This window comes from Corapipo altera, unplaced genomic scaffold, assembly GCF_003945725.1.
Source record: "Corapipo altera isolate COAL_440 unplaced genomic scaffold, ASM394572v1 141, whole genome shotgun sequence".
NCBI classification, from domain to species: Eukaryota; Metazoa; Chordata; class Aves; order Passeriformes; family Pipridae; genus Corapipo; species Corapipo altera.
In genome coordinates this window covers 418881-439978 of record NW_020884971.1, presented here as the reverse complement: position 1 = coordinate 439978, position 21098 = coordinate 418881, and the positions used below count along the sequence as shown (strand labels likewise).

General features: G+C 41.6%; 1 protein-coding gene across 6 annotated transcripts in view; it reads left to right on the top strand.

Moving 5' to 3' along the window:
• Window positions 1-1800: 1800 nt before the first annotated feature.
• CDH5 (cadherin 5) overlaps window positions 1801-21098 on the top strand; it is a 31020-nt gene continuing 11722 nt past the window's right edge. For 2 of the 6 annotated variants that reach the window (XM_027665162.1, XM_027665156.1), the window contains exons 1-4: window positions 1801-2007; window positions 17969-18170; window positions 20368-20656; window positions 20746-20862. In XM_027665162.1, the coding sequence (XP_027520963.1) occupies window positions 17982-18170; window positions 20368-20656; window positions 20746-20862 (595 nt within the window). In that variant the 5' untranslated portion in view covers window positions 1801-2007; window positions 17969-17981. Of the gene's footprint in view, window positions 2008-13771; window positions 13874-14550; window positions 14612-15161; window positions 15232-17968; window positions 18171-20367; window positions 20657-20745; window positions 20863-21098 lie in introns of those variants that run through there. The other 4 variants (XM_027665161.1, XM_027665158.1, XM_027665159.1 and 1 more) reach the window with 4 other exon arrangements.

The following is a 21098-nucleotide window of genomic DNA, read 5'->3' as shown; positions in this document are numbered from 1 at the left end:
TTCAGTTATTCTACTGAGCTCTGAAAAAGAGCATGTGAAAAGGCCTTTAGAAACTTTCTCACTTGTTTCTTTGAACTTTTCAGTAGAGATTAAAAAAATCAGGTAATACAGAGCTCATGTAGCAGGTATAAAACAGACCTGGATAACCTTGGCCTGTGAGATGAGTTCAGTGATTAGAGCAGGGTGCTAATGGCACCAAGGTTGTAGGTCCAACCCCCTACAGGCCATTGCCTTAGGAGCTGGACTGATCCTTGTGGGTCCTTTCCAGTCAGAATATTATGTGAAATACAATTCTGTGAAACATTGGGGTTTCCTTCTTTCCTTTCTGAGCAGTGGAGATGATGAGCTCCCTTCCCTTGTCCTTTGTTTAGAGCAGCTGAGCAGCTCCCAGGCCCACAGACAGGGACATCAAAGGCTTTGGGACGGTTGTGAATACATTTGCAAGGGTAAATCATATCTGGGCCTGCTGTCTGCTGCGGGCACCAGATTATCAGGGAGCTGCATCCTGATCAGATAGCTGAGCTTCCCTGGAAAACTCCTATCAGCATCCTCCCTGCCCCTTGCTCAGCAGTGACACAGCAACGGCTGGGTTTTGTGTCAGGAGACTGGACTCTGCTTGGGCTTTTTTGCATAAGACTTTGAAAAATATCACCTCATTATTTGCTTAATTTTTTTTTGAATAATTAATGTAACTTTTTTTTAAAAGCCATTCACCTTTGCTGCTGTACATGCTAGAAATGTGAAACAATCTGACCAACCTCAGCCTTCTGGCAAGACAAGGGAAATCAATGCCAGCACCTGTGCTGGACTGTGATGACAAATAGGAGCAAGAGAATATATAACTGTGGAACATTATTAAAACTTTAATTTATTTTAATAATTAAAATTATTAAATCACACTTAAGATACATAGAACATTTGCCTACACTTACTATAAGTCGTTCAAAAAAGTAAGTTTTGAGTTAAGTCCCACACTTCTCAGTTTTCTTCTGCATTATTTAGTAAAAAAATTCCTCTTCCATTTGTATTGCACAATGCCAGAGCTACACCTTTGTGTTCAGTTCAGCGGGCAGACAGGGATCAGGAACAGGCAGGAGGCTCTGAAGAATCCATCACAGTCCCACAGGAGGGTCTGGGCACTCAGCACAGGTTGGAGAAAAGCCCACTGGTCCATCAGGAGACTGACACCTGTGTCTTGGTGAACTTTCCCCATTGCCACTGCCCCACAGTCACCCTCAGAAATGTAACCCAAACACTGCAGCTTTCCCTTCTGTCTGCCCTGAGTGCTCTCCAGACTTAAAACTCACCATAATCAAGATATTACAAATATTTTCTCCTTCTGGAAGGCCCACCTACACTGTCTTGTTCCCAGGGTTTTCACTTTACCTGTGAAAAATCCTGTTAAATTTCATTTTTACGTTCAGCGCTGATAGAGCTTTAGAGGAACTCAGTCTCATTCATATAAGGGCTCTACCTTTTTGGCTTCCAGGTATAAAAATCCTCCAAACTGCTTTGAAAATCCTGTTTGTGCAAAACACACATAGTTTGTGCTGATCAAATATCAGACCCTGAAAGTACCATTCAGAGTTGCAACTCCTAAAGCTCTTTCTAAAACAATACTAAATAACACACCGACTTTGGTCTTTCTCTCAGAGCCAGTTTCCTTTTATTCAGCTCCCTCATTAGAGCACCAACAAAGAAGTAGATATAGCAATAATAAGGCTAAGTTTATCTTGTTTCCTTTTCCTCCACTCCCTTTTCTCACTGTATTGCTAAAACTTGGAACAATAACAGGATGCCGGGATGCAGGGTGGGAAAAGGCTGACTCCCAGCTGGAAAACCTTGGAGACTGGAGAGCTGAACACTCCCAGTATTGCTTAACGAAAAGAGAAGTGGATTTTGCTATTTGATCTTCATTTTTTGTGTACTGCTTAACATTTTGGGATACTGTTGATTTGAGTTTGCCTGATCTGAGGACAAACCGAAGCTCTGCCAACTCTGACTCAGGTAAGAGATAAATGTTATTTGCTGTCCTTCAGCTGTGAAGTTCATTGCAAAGGTTTTTTACCTCCACCAAAATTATCTTCTAATGTGTAAAATAGCTTAAGAAATACCAGCAAACAGGCTCTGAATTTTATATACAACCACAGATCCCTTTGGGCCTCACATTGAGGGCACTCACACCAAGTGCAGACAACAGCAGAGTTGTTTACAACTGACACTGCAAATGGAAAATCTCTGGCTTTCTTGGGCTATAACACAGTACTCCCAGATTGTTTAAAAGAAGAGACATTTCATGATGTTTTGGAGGAACATTTAGATTATGTTGTCAATGCGCATTCATAATGGAAAAGGGACAGAAATGATCCTGCAAATTGCACCTGTAAACCCTTTAGGAAAGGATTTCCCTTGTGGTGGGGACAGTTACGGGTCCAGAACTGTTTGGAGGGAGCAGGTGTGTGCTGGGCTATGATTTGGTGTAACAGGTTTTATTATCAGGTAGGTGGTTGGGCACAGGCAGTGGGCACAGCCCCAAGGCTGCCAGAGCTCCAGGAGGGTTTGGATGATCCTCTGGGGCACAGGGGGTGACTCTTGGGGATGGGCCTGTGCAGGGCCAGGAGTTGGACTCAATGGTCTTTGTGGGTCCCTTCTAACACAGCACATTCTGTGATCCTGTGATTAAAGTGGGGTTGTCTTGGTATCTGTCTTTGAGGTGCCACGGCTTTACTGTGCCCAATGCCAAGAGGTGACAGCCACCACGTACCAACTTTGGCACATCGCTCCTGCCAAGAGATTTATTTAAGGCTTAGAGGGGAGTTTACATAAACAGGTCAGTGATTTTGTCTCCTAAAAACAAGTTTAAAGTGGCCCAGGTACTTTAGCACCCTAATCCTGGGCTGCCGGGTTTTATAAACCCTGTTCTAAAAGACCAGCAATTCTTATTTCAGAGGTTTCTTGATCTCAGTGGTCCAAAAAGACCTACTTTTTCTGATGAGGTATTTTATGAGCAGCGGCTTGATACAAAAAGTTGGTTGAAAAGACTTTTATCTTATCCTAAAGCTATTGTAACAGGTCCCTGAACTAACAAGCTCCCTGTACAGCCTGCAGAGATGAAGCATTTATGCATAAGAGATGAACTGATTGTGTTTTTTTCTGTAAGAACTCTATGCTGTAATAGTGGGACTGTCAGTGTGCACAGTACCTCACTGTGCTGGTTGTCACACTGTGATAAAGATAAAAGTAGGAAAGAAATGCAAGGAAAAAAAATGTGGAAGATGAATCTCTGCAAGAAAATCTCTTGCATTCTTAGCTACCAAAGGCTTTCCAAGTTGGCTGCTACTACAGTTAACAAAGGCATAGTTAATCAATGTGTCCCTGCCTCCACTGATTATAAATCATTAGATCAGCATTTGTAAAAGCACACAGTATTACAGATGTTCATGTAGGATAAAATATTAGACAAAAGCAAGGATGCTCCAGTGATTTACAAAAGCTTCTCATCTTAGGTTAATTCGTGCCTTGTAACAACAGCCCACAGAAATGCTGACTTGCAATTTATCTGCAGCATCTCCAGGAGTTACTTTTTATCCTTAAATAAAGGGTGACCCACAAGAGAAAAGGACACTGGATTAATTTAGCATATGAAAGCCTTAGATTAGTACAGTATACCATAGAGAAGAATGTGAAATTACAAACAACAAAACAAATTCATTTGAAAGCAAAATATAAACTCCATTAACAAATCATTCCTGCTTTTCCCACAAACCTGGCTTTGTTTTTTAGGCTGCTACAACAGAAGTATTTCCCAAAGCTTTGCTTTAGCATAGGATCATAGAACTGTTTTTCAAACATTTTAAAAGTAATGCTAATGGTGACACTGTGCCATGAAAGGGATACCTGTCCCTCAGCAACGTGCAGCTTGCAGGATGGGAGGTGTGAGGCAGCTGGGGCAGAGCAGAGTTAACAGGTCTGATGCCAGGTTTGCTTCACATCCTGCCTCTGCTGAGGGAAACTGCACTGAAAACAGGATACAGGCAAAAATCCTGGGGCATGGTTTAGAAGCTGCTCTGATTTACAGCACTTGTGGAACAAAGGCCTTCGCTGCACATCTTTAAATCAATTACTTCAATTAATATTTCAAATGAAAAACAGAAAAACTTTTTTTAAATTATTTTTTCTTATCAGGGTATGTGTCTACACAACTACAGGTTTAAATCAGGCCAGGCAATATTTTATATTTTCTAAAAGAACAGAGATTCACAGAATTGAGACAAAGGATTAATTCTAGCAGCTGAGCTTTCTATAAGGCATCTCATGATATTTCTGGGTTTTGCTCAGGTTCCAGAAGTTTAATTCAGAGCTTCAAATGTTAGTGCCAAGAACAAAATAAGAGGTACCTTGTTTTTGTGAGAAAATTTGTTGGATGTGAAATTATTTTGGTGTATTTTTTTTTAAAATAAATGTCTTTCCCCCTGTTATCCTTGTGAGTTTAGAAACCAAAAACCCCTCCAAGTTTAGCCCTGATGTGTCTGGTTTCCATTCTATCCAGGAAGAGTAGACAGTGGTTATTGTGTAAACTGGAGGTTTGCTAGGGCAGAGATGCCCAGCTCACAGTGACTAGAACAATTCCCCATATGTGCTTGTGAAGAGCTGAGCAGAGTCTGAGCTTGGAGAACAGACCTTGGCAAGCCAAGAGCTGGATCCTTGTTTGATCTGTGATAAGAGTTTGTTGATCCCCCCATGGATCCCAGTTCAGCCCCCACTCCATCCCAAAGGCCTGTGCAGGTGTATCAGCACTGCAGACACACAGAGCAGAGAACACTCTCCTGTCAGGTCATGGCCAGGAGCCACCACTTTAGCATCCAAGGAACTTGCAGGCATCCTTCTCCAGAGCCTGTCCAAGCACAGAGCCCACTGCAGACCCAGGGATCCTACCAACTGATGCAGGGAAGAAGGATGTGCAAAATCAACGTGCATCTGTTAAGGAAACTTCCCTGTCCAGCACCCCGGAGCCACTCTGACAGCCACACTGCCACCCCCAGACTGGCACTGCTGGGACAGGACCCCCTTCACAGCAGGGGCTCCAGGAGCCAACAGGTCCTGCTGGACTCCCCACACCCCACACACACTGTCAGACCAGTTTCCTCACCAGTTCCACCCCGGTTTTCCCATGGCAGAGCCTCAGATGTCTCATTCCATAAAGCTATTTGTGCCCAGTGCAGTAGCACAGAAACAGCCCAAGCTGTCACCTCCCAAACAAAGCAATTCCTGAGCTTTTCTCCCCTCCCAGTCCAAGCACACCAGAGTCTGGAGCCCTCAGCTCCCTCAGCTGACTGGGCCACGTGTACTTGTGCCCTTTGTTATACACAGGCTCGTGGCCTCCTGCCTGGGGCTCCACTCATCTCCCACCCCCAGAGCCCACCCTGAGCTGCCCCTGAGCCCCCCGCACTGAGCCCCTCGACACACCCTCACTGCACGTGCTGCCCACCTCCCAAACTGAACCAGAATCCCTCAGAATCACACTCTGAGTTGGAAGGGAATGGCCCATACAGGGGTCAAACCCACAACCTTGGTGTCATTAGCACCAGCTGAGCTCATCTCAGGGTCACTGCAGTGAGCCTGACCATGAAATATGGACAAATTAATACAAAATTTGGAAGAACCTGTTTGCAATTCTTCAGTGCAGGAATACAAATTTGCCCTTCCATTTGATTTCCACACACCGTCATATGAATTTCAGATTTGCCAACAAGAATGGAACTAGCCATATATTGAATGGAAGGTTTTGCTGAATATTTTAAGTTTTCTCATACTTCTGAAATGGATGTTATTTGTGCCATGAGTCTGTTTAATACACATGCTGCTACACACATCCCTTGGGCAGGCAGTAAGATTTGGGGCCCAGCCCTTCTGGGTGCTACATAAACCCCATGGAGGTTCACAGGGCCCGGAGCAGTTCAAGAGCTGTGATTTCAAGGGCTCACAAAGACAGGAGAAGGGCACAGGGACAACTGATCCATCCATTGCACTGTCTACACTTTAGTTTTGCTACTCTGAGAGTATCCCAGTAAATATTTACAACCAGTAAACCAGAGGCAAGCAGGTGCAGGGACACCAATAAGTATTTTTGTGTCAGACAGACAGCAAAACTCTTAGAAAAGATTAGCAGCTGAAAGTGTTTTCAAGTATTTTCTATGAAGGCCTAGAACTTACAGTGAAAAATGACTGGTATTTTAGAGGTTACCTGGGACACACTGCAGAAATGGCACATGTACCTTCCCAAAGAGCAGCAGAGAGCAAAGAGCGTTCTTGTGTCCTGACACTGCTGTCTGAATGCGAGGGGGTACAGAGCACTGTCACGGGTAGAGGTAGAGCAAAACCAGAATTGTTTTAAATCTTCATTTTCAAAACCCAAAAAGGTCAGTTCTATTGTCCCAGTCTAGTTGTCATCAAGATCCTTCTGCTCCTGTCCAACTTCACCAGCCAAAACTTGAGGAGAAAGAGCCCCCATTTCTATTATACATTCCTGTAAAAAGCCTCCTGTCACTCTCCACAAACTCAGAGGAGCCCACCTGGCTTTGTCCCCACTAAAGTCACCATTTCTCTGCATCCTTTGCATCCTCCTCTCTCCCCAAAGCCAACATCTGGAATGGTTCTCCTGACACCTGGCAAAGCTCAGGGGGCACAAGGTGGGTTATCTGCAGCACACAGGGGCCCTGGGCCTTATTGTGTGTGACAGTGCAAAGGGAAATTCCACTTCCACAACGTGTCTGGAGGATACAGTTGAATTCCTTCTCCTGCCTTTGTCCACATTTTTAAGCAATCCTTTGGTAGGACCAGTCTTCCTTTTCCCCTTCCTTTTATGATGCTATCTGGTATGAATTTGTGCTCTGGAAATCCTCTACCTTACAACACATTGCTTGAGCAGACCAATGGCCTGCTGCTGCTCTCATGCAAATGAGAGGAAATCCTGCCATTGATGGGAATGGTTCCTGTGAGATGTTCAACTTCATTGGCAGAATCTCCACTGGCACAGAGTTTTAGGTCACCATCTCCATTTGTTTTGTGGAATACTCCCTCCCCCTACCTCCAGTCCTGGACCTGAATTCAGAAGAGATTTGCATTATCTTAGTGGCTTTTACTGTCATTATCTTTCAGATATACATGATCTATCTGCAAGACAACCAGTTTACTCATGACTTGATGATCTTAAAGGTCTTTTCCAGCCTCAAAGATTCTATGATTCTATGTTAGAATTAGGCCAAGCAATCAATACTACTAATAATCAGACTTTTCACCACCTGATCTAGAAACCTACAATGAAATAGTATACATTTTATATAGTCTACTAGTAGTATAATTAAGATTGTCTGTTTGCTCAGTACTGTTAATTTAGGTGTTTAACCTCTCATTAAACATAAACAAATATTGCTACACCATACACATTTTAATATTGTTCAAACTACCAATGCACTCTGTCAAAGACACTTACCCAGCACAGAAATTAAGAAGTGAGGGCAGAAAGCAGAGAGCACAAAGAGCTGGAATGCTTTTTGTAATGGGTTCATTTTGCAAAGAAAATAATGTCAATGTGACAGTGAGAGAGCTCTCACAGATCTCTGTAGCACCATTTAACAAACACATCTGCTTTGTACTCTAGATCTGCCAGCAGCAGCCTTGGTAAAAGTTCAGGATTGGAATGAGTACTGAATTACTGAATAGTGATTGCACTTGGAGGTGACTTCAGTTTCAAACAGGAAGAAAGGGGCACATTTCTCTGTGGAATATATTGTCTCATTTTCCTGCTGTGAAATTGTGAGCTGTGTCACTTGCCTTGTATGGATTAATCTTGGGCTTCTTTACGTGATGAGAAAGGGTTCATTCACACAGGAAAGGGGTTTTCAGTGGCCTTGATTAAAACGTGAGCTGTGGGAGAAATAAATGTTCCACCTATACAGCCACTAAAGAGACAAAAAACCCCACCTCAGCCCAGAAAATATCTCCATCTGTGTTTGGGGTTCAGGCAGCAAAGCTACACATGCAGCACTGCTGGGAACAAGAGCTGCCCAAACATCAGGGGACTCAGAGCATCACTCCCAGGGCAGGCAGCAGCTCGAGCCTGGGGGGGACAGGTTCCTCCTGGCCTCTGCTCTGGGGTGTAAAACTCATCAGCCTGATGATCTCCTTAAGCCAGAGCACATGCAACAGAGCAAAACACAATTACTCCACATGGAAACAAATACACACTGACAAAAAAAGTCTTACAACTTACAACAACTTTCCTCATCTTTTTAAGCTTCCCTGAATTTTCAAATTTTCAGGCTCTCAGCTTCCCTTTATCAGCACATCGAACTGGCAATATGCTTCCCTAGTTTTAGTTTGATTTCCAGATGAGATTTTCCTGACAAGAGCTAAACTGTAAGTAAAACTATTGAAAGGCTCATTGTAAATTCACTAGGGCAGTAATAATATAATTTGCATCATCTCACAACGCATGGACATTGTAACAATGGAAATGTTCCAGGAAAGGACCGTAACTGTAGAGGTGGGCAGAAAAGGTCTAAAGTTAATTAAGCTGGTCTAGAAGTCTAGTTGAATAAGGGCAGGAAACAGAGAAGAATGAACTGACATTTGAATTAGACATTTTAAAAAGGGAGAAAAATACTGAACACTAAACAAAATCTATCCAGACACACCCTGTTTTTTTAGCCTCTTGCCCAGACAGAAAACAAGAGATTTATGTATATGTACATGCTTTCTTTATCTGCCAGAAAAATAATTTTCAGAGGAAATACTAATGCATTCAGTTCCCCAGGAGAATACCCTGGACAAAGGAATGAGCACACTGAGCCAGCTGAACATGGTTTCTCTGTTTCAGATTACTGTTAGTGCAGTAAATACCAATTACTGTGACCTGGGCATGATGCTTGTGTTCCAGACAGATACTTTTGCTCTTGAGCTTTCGTTAAAGGAAGATGTCAAAAAAATCTTATCTGCTGTAAACACAGCTACGTTGCACCTTTAAAAAAATCCTGTTTATTGCATGTGGTTCCTCAAAGGATTGTGACTTCTTCTTAATGAGAGTGACTCAGCTGGAGCTCTGTGCTAGGAGGCCTCTCTGATAGTAAGGTTTTATCTGGAAACAAAGGGGAAGTGCAGAGAGCTCTTCATTACATTATTCTTACAGTGTACCTTATTTTGTTTCAGCTTGTCCTAACTCTCAAATATCCAGTGACAGCTTCAGCTGATCTCTGTGCAGAGCAGAGCTAAGCAAGGGCAGTACCAAAACAGATCCATTCTGAAAGAGGCACACAGTTCATGGTAGGGAACAAAGCTCCTGGTCAGAGATGCTGGAGAAGTCTTTTAAATGACAACAAACAACTCCAGTATGCCCAAACTATTCCACTTCTGCACTGGAAGGAGCAAATAATTTTTGAAGGATTCCCTTGTCCCCCCAATCCCCAAAAATCAAACATCACCTGCGTGTGGGGGGTGCTGGGGATGAGGGAAGCTCAGTGCTGAGTCACCTGCACCTCTGTCTCTCCCACTGGAGCCACCACAGTTTGGGATAAAGAAAAGGAAATTGGCTCAGAGCAAGAGAGAAAAAAGCTGGATGTACAACCAGGTAAATATGTCCCTTAGACTGATCATTGTCAAAGTCAGCAAGGCCCTTCTGAGCAGTGAGTGCCCCTGACTGCGGGATCATCCCTGAAAATGGCTTTAGGAATCAAGGGAGGGAACAAGCTCTTTGTCTGTTTGCAACACTGGCACTTCATCACTGTTTACAGCATCTGTCTTTATCAATAATTAATCTGGACAGGAGATATTTTCCTCTAGGCTCTTTATTTTGGACAAAGAAGTCATGGGGGGAAATGTCTGCAGTTCCAGACTGTGATGCAGGGTTATCCCACCCATCTTATCAGCTCACTTCAGAACAGGGCTGTATCTAATGCAAAGTTAAGCCCCCAAAATAGCTCAGATTTCAACAGCATTTGGCAACTGTCATCAAAAGATGTGGCCAAGAACAAATTTTCTGTCACTTGGATATCAGGAGAAAATTCTTTACTGAGAGAGTAATCAGGCATTGGAATGGGCTGCCCAGAGAGGTGGTGGATTCACCATCCCTGGAGATTTTTAAACGCAGATTGGACATAGCACTGAGTGCCATGATCTAGTAAATGGACTGGATTTGGACCAAGGGTTGGACTCGATGATCTCGGAGGTCTTTTCCAACCCAATCGATTCTATGATTCTATGATTCTATGATTCTATTCTATGACTGTGAGCTTCATCCCTGCAACATCTGCAAAGCAAATAAGTCATCCCAGTCATGGGGACTACGGGCTTCCTGGTAGTAAAAAACACTCCAAACCAACAGAGCAGAGAATCTTTATGATACAGGGATGATGAGCTAATAATGTTCTGTACCAATACCTAAACTCTGCTTGTGGGTTTGAGCACATCCACTAAACACCAGAACACTCCTGCTCCTCAGGAGTCCTTCAGCCCTCGTAAACCTGCTCCCGGAGAGCAGACGCTGTAAAGAGCTGTAGCAGAGTAGTTTGTGACCTTAAAACTCCATGCTGTCCATGTTGACAACAACTCAGAGAATGCCAAAACCTGATAATATATGATAATATATTTATTTGTTATGAAACAGCATCAAAAATTCGTTTAATAGTTTAATCACAATTGAACTTCAACATATTTTAGCAGCTGGGTTCGTCCTGGGCGTTGTGCTTAAGCACATTTTATCCCTTCCTGTATTTTGTACTAACAGATTTGTATGTGAAGTAAAATAACATATATGTATGTGAAGTAAAAGGTTTTATGCATGGGAAGACTGACCAATGCCATTTGCTTCTTCTTTAAAGGACTCTAATCCACTTTGGGGACACTTCAGGGAAAGTGTTTATAGTAAAGCATTATGTGACTGTAGTAGAAGAGTAAGAACCCTTCAGCAGCACCAGGACACACGGATTTCAGTGCTTCATATCCTGCATCTGCTCCGTTTCAAACTGGTTTTCACCAGCACTCAAGTATCTAGCACTTCCTTAAAGTCGATGGAAAGACCAACCCAGTAATTAAAACATAAACATATATTTAATTTGTTTCCCAATTATTAGATTCACAAGGAAGAAACTCAGATAAAAATCAGGTTACTATAGATTGACAGAAAAATTGTTTGATTAAAAATGAGAATAGGAATCAAAGCTTGTGCACATGAACTAGAGAAGCAGCCCCTCCTGGCTGGCTGACTTCACTGTGTAGGAGTTTTGACATGACGCATAAAAATTAGCCCTGGTTTCTCTTGACCTATGTGGAAGTTGTTTACTTTTGTACAGACCCTACAGGTACATAGAAATAGAGCCACATGTTTTATTAGAGCAGGTATGGGATTAATTTCCACAAACAGAAATGTTTCAGACTCCAAACAGATTTAAACAAACACTATCCACAAAAAGCTGCAGGTAAAGACCGCAGAACAACCAGGCACAATCTATCAGCCCATCTCCTCCAAATTTTTTAAGGAAAAGATACTGTTTGAGGTTTTCTTGAATGCTAACAGTAGCCCAATTGAGAGCTGATTCCAAGCTGTACAGGTGTTAGGTACAGGTAAACCAAGATCTAAGCCAAATAAAAGGTTATTTGAGAACAGGAAATTGAACCTGAACCACCACCAGCAAGACACACTAAAAAAACCCGAAAACCAAAACAAAAAAAAAATTGGGTTTATAACTAATCCATTCCTTATCAGACGTAAGTCATGTAGGAGCACAGACAGCACCCTCCAAACTGCAAATCTGTTTTTGAAAGTTTTTGGAAAATGCACAGTAAGAGAAGGTTAAATAGAAATTGAGAGAAATCAGTTAATCCTTCAAGCTCTGAGATTTTTGGCCTTGGTGCTTGACTGTCCAACAGACTTGACTCAGAATTCCCTCAGCCAGCATTTCCCAGCAGAGGATTTTTGTGAGCCAGAGTGGGGCTGTGATCCTGTCCTGCCCACACAGAGCTCTCCTGTGCACAGATGAGAATAAGCCAAGTCTGCTACAGGCTGGGCTTTCCCTGCTCATGCCAACAGCTTTACCTCAGTGGATCTACCCAGCTAAAACATTATGAGGAACATCACTGGTGTAAAACCAACTGCAGCAAAGTCAGGACAATTTACTGATGCCAGAGCTGATCCTGCACCTGACTTATCCCGCTTCTCTTCCAGATCCAGACCTTCCAGGTCTAGGTACTCTCTAGCAAACAAACTGCCAGTCTATACATCCCTTTTCCATAAACGTGTCTTGCCAAGGAACAAAGATCTTTCTTCCTCACTCATTTCTCTAAAATCATTCTGTTTACAACAAATGTCTTCTCAGGCCATACATTTCTTATTTTCAGTTTGCACTCTGCCTTTTCATGTGCCCTTCTCTCAGAATTCACTGAAGCCCTTTGAACCTGGAGCCAGCAGATCACTCACTAAATGCAAGCAGGGGTGTCAGGAAGCTCTGGGAGGACCTTTCCTGGGTGGATTCATTCTTGCTGCTCACCCATCTTCAATGCACAAGGTGCCACTCAGAAGCTTGGAGACTGGCTTTGTTTCTTAAAAAAAAAAAAAAAAAGAAAAAACTCAGGTGTTGCCTCCCCCATTTTTAGCCAGTTCTGTATCTGAGATAACGGAAAGATTGGGAGTCCAATTTGGCTGCTTTCCACCAAGGTAATAAACCTTTAATGTACACACAGCAAGCATTTATAGTCCTTTTATAGCCTAATGTCTTCATTTCCAAAAGAAGAATCTGTCCTTGCTGAGGACTCCATCCACCCATGAGCTGGAGTTGTATTTTGTATCATCCAGGAGGGGATTTTCTGGGGAGCTGAACAGACGGGGAGAAAAAATCATTAATAATATTAAATATAATATATAATATTATATATAAATGTATATGTCTATGTAATGTATAATCTTACATGTTATATAAATGTATGTGGTTTTATATTATATATTATATAAATATATAATTAAAATAAGCATTTTCCCCAGACCTACCAGAAACCTGGAGCTGGAATCACAAAACAATTTCAGACTAGAATTAATTCTCTTTTTCCCTAGGAAAAAAAAAATGTAGGAAGCCAAAATCAGAGTGAAAATCAGAAGTGCTGAATTGTGTCCTCACCAAGGAGGACTGAACAGCACCAAATGCAGCAAAAGAGCTCTCACAGCACTGAGTGATATGTGGGGTTATTTATAAAGTAGCAAGTTTACTTAAGACATTGCTGAAGTGGCTATTCATTCAAAGGCACTATCACAAGTATAAAATGTCATTTTACAATGAGTTTTCAGGCAGGCATTTGCACTCCAGATTGTTTAGTCATCAAAGTGGCTATTTACCTAAAGGCACCATCATGCATATAAAATGTCATTTTAGAATCAGTTTGCAGGTAGGCATTTGAACTCCAGACTCTTTAGTCATCAGTGGAAACCACTTCTCAGATGCATAAAATTGCCATAAAGGCAACCAAAAATATAACACCAGGTAGTCAGGCTCATTTAAATCAGCTCAATAAAGCAGAAAGGAAAAAGAAGCAGAGTGTTCTCAGGAAAGGCCTGTTTTGGTCATTGTTCTGTGTTGAGGACAAGTGACAAAACAGAGAAAACCACCAAGTGACCACCCTGAAAAAAGTCTTATCTGAAAATGCAAAAAAAAAAAAAAATTGCTTCAAATCAAAGGTTGCAGAATTTCCTTAGACAGCTTTTTTCAGCGGTGTCACTAGAGTTTGAAGCCCTGCTCTGGTTCCCATTGTCACTGTGAGCCCTCAGCTCCTCTCACTGAGCTCCAGGAGAGAAGGAGGGTCACGTAGATGCCGAGGAGAACCTGGAGTGAAGGTAACAAACATATCCAGGTGGTCACTTGGGGTGTTTCTCTGGGATGTTAGAAGTTGGTTGGAGCAATATTTTCTGATTATGAAACGAAGAGCAAAATCTGAGACTAATTATGAGGTGGAGAATAAAATCTGAGACTCTTGGTACTCCTGATCCTGGTCCCCAGTCAGGAGATCACTGTGCTTCAAATGCATCTTTAAAAGGGATAATGCTTTTTAAGTAGCTGTAGGACTTTTCAAAGACACATGAGGAGCTTTGTCATGTGTTTGCACAGCCCTTTACAGCCCCTGAAAGGCAGATTAAGTACTGTGAGGGCTATTTTCTTTTTGTCTCCTTACCAAAACTACAGGCACTGCAAAGAAAAAAAGATCATTTGTGTTCTAACTTTCTGTTTCTTGAGGCTCATGGCCTTCACACATTTACTTTTGGTTTTATACATCATAGAGATGAGAAATTAATGTTCAAATGGGTGTTGTATGGCCAGACTCTTCAGAGTCATTGTGTTACTGGGGCAGATCCTGCTCTCTGTGTCCCTCATCCTCACTGAGCACAGCAATTTGAGAGTGTTTAGACAGTGTATCAGTGTATATTTTCTACATCTGAAAAAAAAATTTGCAGTGTTGTCCATTCTGTGAAACCCTATTTTTTTGTATGTTTTTTTTTTCATTTGCATCATTCAGATCCCAACCAAGATAGTGTAAGCAAAAATAATCTTTCATTGCCAGCCTTCCTCACAACCAGGTATGAAAATTGTCTCAACAACAGGGACACAAACCTTTGACAATGTATTTCTTTTCTGGTGTGTGATAGAAATTTGTTCAAAGTGGCTCTCTCAGGATGTTCATTATCACTCCTCTAGCACTATTTGGGTTTTTTGGGTACTGAAAAATTCTCAAAGATGAGCATGGGTTTTAGTCTGATCAACCAGAAAAATACATAATTTCAGATGTAACTGTCTCATTTCCTCTGTACAGAAACCTGGTTTAACTTCTATTTAACATGTAAGCATAGAACTAATTTTTTGAAAACTAAACTAACCTTACATAAGCATTAATATACACTTTTAGAGTGAGAAGTGAACCAAGTGGGAGGCAAATACCGTAAAAAAACCCATAAATGTTCATAGGAATATTTCTTCCAGTGTTTTCATTATATGGAGACCTTATTTATATTAGCTGTTCATCACCCTTGCAGCTGATTACTTACCAAAACAACTCGTAAAATGCAAACTTTTAATTAGTACATTATTTTCTGTATCTCCACCTGTCTTTTTTTAAATAATTATTTCCAGTCTGCAAGAAGAAACTTCACTGTATGAGCCACGTCTCCATTAAATCACTTTGAATACCAGAATTTCTCAGGTAACTGTCTATAGTACCCTGCAGACCAAGAGTTATTTGCTAAAATAATTCAACATATAAAATGAATAATACGGGTGGAAAAACCCATCATTTGCCAAAAGAAAATTTAAGAGCAATGCAAGAAACTCAGCTGCTTGAATAAACCATTCCCCTGCTAACTTTCAGGAGCATTTATGGTCCCTGCTTAAATTGGAAGAAGTTTGAATTATTTGGCTAATCAATCAAGGACAGAGGAATAACAGGGGACTGTACATTAGGGGAGAGCAGGGAAGGGACCTCCTGGCAGAATCCAGGGAATGGACCTCCTGGCAGCATCCAGGAAGAGCCACGTGGCAGAGATTGGGCAGAGCCCAGGCTGTGCTTGCCCTTCTCCAGAAGCCTGTGGCCACAGGGGTCATTATTTGCAGGGGTGCATGTGTTTTCCCCTCCTCAGTCCTGGCTGCCACAGCAGGCATGGGAAGGAATGAAATGTCATTCCCTGTCACCCCCCCCAGGAACTTTCTCTCTTGTGACTCCATGGGAACTCATTCTCCTGCCCAGGCATGGGAATGTCTCTCTTCTGCTACTGCTTCTGGCATTTCCAATGAGATCTGCTGGGAAGGAAAACTATCAAGGCCAGAAAAGAGAGCATTTAGTACAGCCTGTCAAGGGCTGCCATCCACGGAGCTTGGCCTTCCCACCAGGACAGTGCCCTTGTCCCGTCACTGCTCCGGGAGTGTCCATGTGTGCTGCCAACGAAGGGCATTCTGAAATGCTGGGGTGAATTCAGTGACAGACTCCACAATGGCCAAAAGCCAAAACTGCACGGTATCCTAGAAGAAGTGTCCTCAGAGCCAGCCTGTCCCATGGAGCAGAGCACATCAAATGTGAGTGGGCACTGTCACTGCTGCCAACAGCAGCAGTTCTGAAAGGCACCAAAGGCCAGGCAGAAGCCATTTCTTGCAGGAGGTTCTGCTATTCCAGCCTGTGTTTGACCCACGCTGGGAACCAGAGGGCAGGCCAAGCTCCGTCAAATTACCCACAAAGGAATATTAACTTACCAAGGAGGCTGGGCAAGTATTAACAAGGAAACCATTAATGAAGAGTTAAAGGAAGTGAAGCCACCTTAAAATCTAAGAATACAAATGGATCTGCTGAGTGAAAGGGCTTGCTTAAGTTTCAGCTGAAATGCAAACGTATTTTAAAAGATTCAGTCAGCACTTTCTGTATTAGTGGGCAAGTTCCCAACAGCAGTACAGGAGAGCTCCACTTACCAGAGCAACAAGAGAAAGGGACTTTTTAGACACTACCCTCTGGTTTTTGCAAAACCACAGCCTGTACTACTTGACATCAGCCAACTGGTTTCCTTTGCTTACCATATTTTGTAATCAAATCACTGCCTTCCAGTTTCCAGCCATAAAGTGTCCATATACACAAATAAAACATACAAAACGAACTAAATCTTACTAATTTTTCTTTAAAAAGTGCATAGAATACAAAAAACTAGCTAAATCAAAAGGTTTTGTTTGAATCCAGAAAACTGTATTAAGCATAGTTTAGCTATTAAAAAGCAACTTCAAAGCCACCTTATTCGATCACTTTCTCCAGAGCCACAGAGAAGGAATGTTCCTCAGCTTATATACAACAATGCAGGAGAGAGAAAAGTACAGGAAAGCAAAATTTCATGGTAAAAAAAATCTTTTTCCTGACAATGATGCTGCACCACAGGATAACACTGATTGCCTGGTTACCAAAGAGTACTTTTGGAAATGTCTCAGCACCTTCCTGACAAAAATATTAATTTAATCTCACATCCAGTAACCTGTGTGATGTCAACTTCTCATCACAATTAACAGGTTTATTTTTGATGTGCACCTGACAGCTCCTAAAAGCTAATGGAAAGTCATTTATGTGCAATTTAAAGTCTGATTACTTGAGTGTTAAAGTTCCCTGACAGTCCTTTATATTGGGAAAGGGAAATTTAGTAATTTACATTAAAATAATTCCTCAAATCTGATACAAAAGTCAGGCCCGAAGTTTGCTAATATTAACACATGATGCAAAAATATGGTTTCAGCTGAGAATCATTTCACAAATTATCATTTTGTAGATGGTAAAGCCTGAGAAGAGTGCATAAAGAACCTTCATGTGTGTCTTCAAAAGTTTCAAAACACAATTAATTGAGTCAATAAATGAGCTCTTTGAGGAAGATCATTTGCTGTATTGTACTTGGAATTGATTGGAAATCTCATACCAATCACTTTTTCCACAAAAAAAAAAAAAACCAACCAGTTTTTATTTTAAGTCAATATTTTCCATATGAAGACATTGACTACAGCATATTTTGTGTCAGTGATTGTCAAAACATTGCACTAGGGTTTGTCAAGATGGAACATTTCATTTCAAGTGGAGTTAACACAGACTTTGACCTCTGCCATGGGCAGCACTGTCTATAGGGATCTTTCTGCTCAGTCTGCTCCTCAGACTAACAATGGTCACTCAAGTCACCTCTTTGCCAGCTTTCAAAGCATATTTTTTTATTGCATTGAAATATTTTTTTTGGTTTTTACAGTTAAAACTCTTTCATGGAAGGAAGAAGCCTGACATTTCAAACGTTGGTGCTAAGGCAAATGCAAAGAAATAAAGTAATTAAACTCCCCTACAGAAGGAATGTCCATTTGCACTTCTACATGTGCTCTCTCTGCTTAATCTCGTTCTGTTGTTATTTATATATTTTCATTTTTATATTACTTTCTAGGCTACAGAGGAAGATGGACTACATTATTCTACTCCATTCATTGTTCTTTACTCTAGCATTTGCTGACAAAGAAAGTCAGAAAAAAAACCAAAACCTTTCTTCAAACAAGGCCAGTCACAAACGGCTGAAGAGAGACTGGATATGGAACCAAATGCACATCAAAGAGGAGATTGATGCACCATTGCCACACCATGTGGGCAAGGTAAGCAGCAATCTGTCAGCAGAGAATGAGCAGAAAGCAGTAAATGAGGATCTTGGAAAGCATTGCTTGTTTGCAGTCTGGGCAGCAGAGAAAAAAAAGAAATAGAATGGGATTTATTACTTACATATTAAAGTGTTAAAATCTTGGGCAAAGAGTAAATCAATAACAATGTCAAAGGGACTCTAATTCTTTTGGAGAATACAAATAAATTCTAGCGAATGGCAGGTATGGAGCATCCTCAGTGCAAGAACACTGTGTGCAGGGCACACTCAGGAAGGAGTCTGGTGCTTGATGTTTGTCAGTATTTTTCTGGCAGCACAAGATTCTTCCAGAAACCTCAGAGATCAGCAAATAAAAACATATGCATTAAAAAACACACAGTTCACATCTCTTAGCCTGGATATTAAACGGAGGTGTTATGTTTAGCAGTACTGTTACATAATCAAAAAAACTGTTTCACAAAGCGAAAGAAAACAATTTTTAAAAATAATAACAAGCATTGACCTGCTTGCAAACTCATTTTCTTCAGGGCAGTGCTCATAAAATCCTGTGGTTAACTGCGTATCACCCAGACAAAGTTCTTCCAATCTAGTCTTTCAAACTGAGCCACTGTGACACTTTGCAGACAGGTGCAGTTGTAGGTTTTCCTCCCAGGTGAACAATCCCGTCAGTCAGGGCTGTGTCACAGGGGAACAGACTCCTCTGCATCACTGCTGGGCCCTGCACAAAGCACGAGGGACAAAGCACAGGCCAGAGGGTCCTCTCAGCTCACACAGGGCATCTCTGGCCATTTCAGCCCAATTCAGCCCCAGATCGAGGAGAACACTGCTGAGCTGCCCTAAATCAGAGGATTCTCTTTGTGCAGCAGTGTCTGATTGCTCTGCCAGGGCTGTGTGGGCACTTCTGCAGCTCTGAACACTTGATAAACCCTTTAAAGAAAGGCCACAGCAGCACAACTGAGTGACAGCTGCAGGAATATGCTGATACATCCTGATTTTATCTTTCCCAACCTTGGGTGCTTTCCTTTGTGTGTTCATCCTCAGCATTAGAAAAGGCATTCTCAGAAGTCTCTACTTTTTACACCAAATAAGAAGGCACAGACTTTGAGACAAGGGGGTGGTTATTTCTCCTGTTACATCTCCAGAGTTGTAACCTGCTCTCCAGCAGCCAGAAACATGAATTAGTATGTGGAATAAGGGAAGGAAATATTAGCGACACATTTCAAAATAGAAAACTGAAATTAAAAAAACATTCGACAGTAAATGACAATTACAGGATAAATCAAATCCTGAATGCTCAGCAGCTGAAATTTATGATAACATCAGTAACAAAAGACCAGAAACTCTTGGCCAAACCCAGAAATCCCTGATAAATAGCTTGCTGAAATAAGAATGCTGACATAGTGCATGGGAAAATTATGGTTTAAATCTTCTATCAGTGTCCTTATATGGGTGAAGGTATAGAAAGAGAAGAATCACCAGGTTATTTGTAGATTAGATAATGCACAAAAGCGTTTGGCATTGGATTAAATTACATTTTAAAACTGATTAATGTTCATTCCTTTTGCCCCATCCTTTTTTCATTGCATGTGATCTTCAATTTTCAAATCTATGGGGTGAAATTTAACCTTACTGTCGTAGCATGAGCCTGAAGGCTGACTATTAAAAAACTGCACGTGACTAAACACAAGCAAGATGTCAGCTGTGGCAGGAATCCTGCTAAATGCTAAGGAAAAGAGATTGATGCTAAACAACGTCAGCAGCTGTGAATGCAGATTTGCCCCTGTAACCCTGTGTGACCTAAGCAAAAGCCCTGGTAGGGTCAGAAAGTCACTTGCAAACCAGACTGGCTCAAACTGAACCTGATGGTGTGTGTTATTGCAGACACTTAGTGATTCATATGTGTTAACAGCATGAACCATTTATATCTTCAAGAAATACAAGATATGATTTAAAAAATGCTTCTTGATATATAACCAAGTTTCAGTCTGGAGGCGACTTTCATCCTATAACCCCACTGTAGCTGCTGTGGGGCTTTAGCTCAGTAACTCTCCAGCTGACAGCAGAAGTCCTGCTGACCATTCTGATTTCCAGCTGAAATGAAGGAATCCTGGTTGTGTGTATCTGCTGGGAGAAACTGTGCTGCATCCAGGTGCCAAAGTCCACTTTTACCTCTTTGAATAATTCTGTCCTTCCAGATCACATCCAGTGTGAGGAACAACAACGCCAAGTACATCATCGAAGGGGAATATGCCAACACCATCTTTAAAGTGGAAGAGACCAGTGGGGATGTCTATGCCTTTGAGAGGCTTGACAGGGAAAAGAAAGCAGAGTATGAGCTGACAGCTCTCATTATTGACAGAAGAAACAACCAGTCACTGGAACCCCCATCTAAATTCATCATCAAGGTTTATGATATCAATGACAATGTCCCTGTGTTTGTACAAAAGGTGTTCAATGGATCTGTCCCAGAAATGTCACCAGTAGGTATGTTCTTCTGTCAGTCATCTCCCTTCATGTCTCTGGTTAAAATGTAGAATTCGTACTGAATATGCTGTTTGAAAATCCTTTTCTAGGAACCTCAGTCACCAAAGTGACAGCTGTAGATGCTGATGACCCAACAGTGTCAGGTCATGCCACGGTGAGTTACCAAGTCATTAAAGGAGATGAATATTTCACCATTGATGACTCTGGTAAGTGAGATACACAAATGTCCTTACACTTTGTCCTTACCCTACCCTGTGAAGAAAACACAGGGTTTTAAGCCTTCTTCATTCTGGAAAAAAAGGAATAATAATAAAGCAATATAATTTTAACCATGATTTAGAAAGATTTTTCATTCACACCCACGCAATGTCACCACCTGAATCTGGAAATGAGCTAAAAAAGTCAAGATACCAGGTGCCTTTAATGAACTGAGAAGATAAAA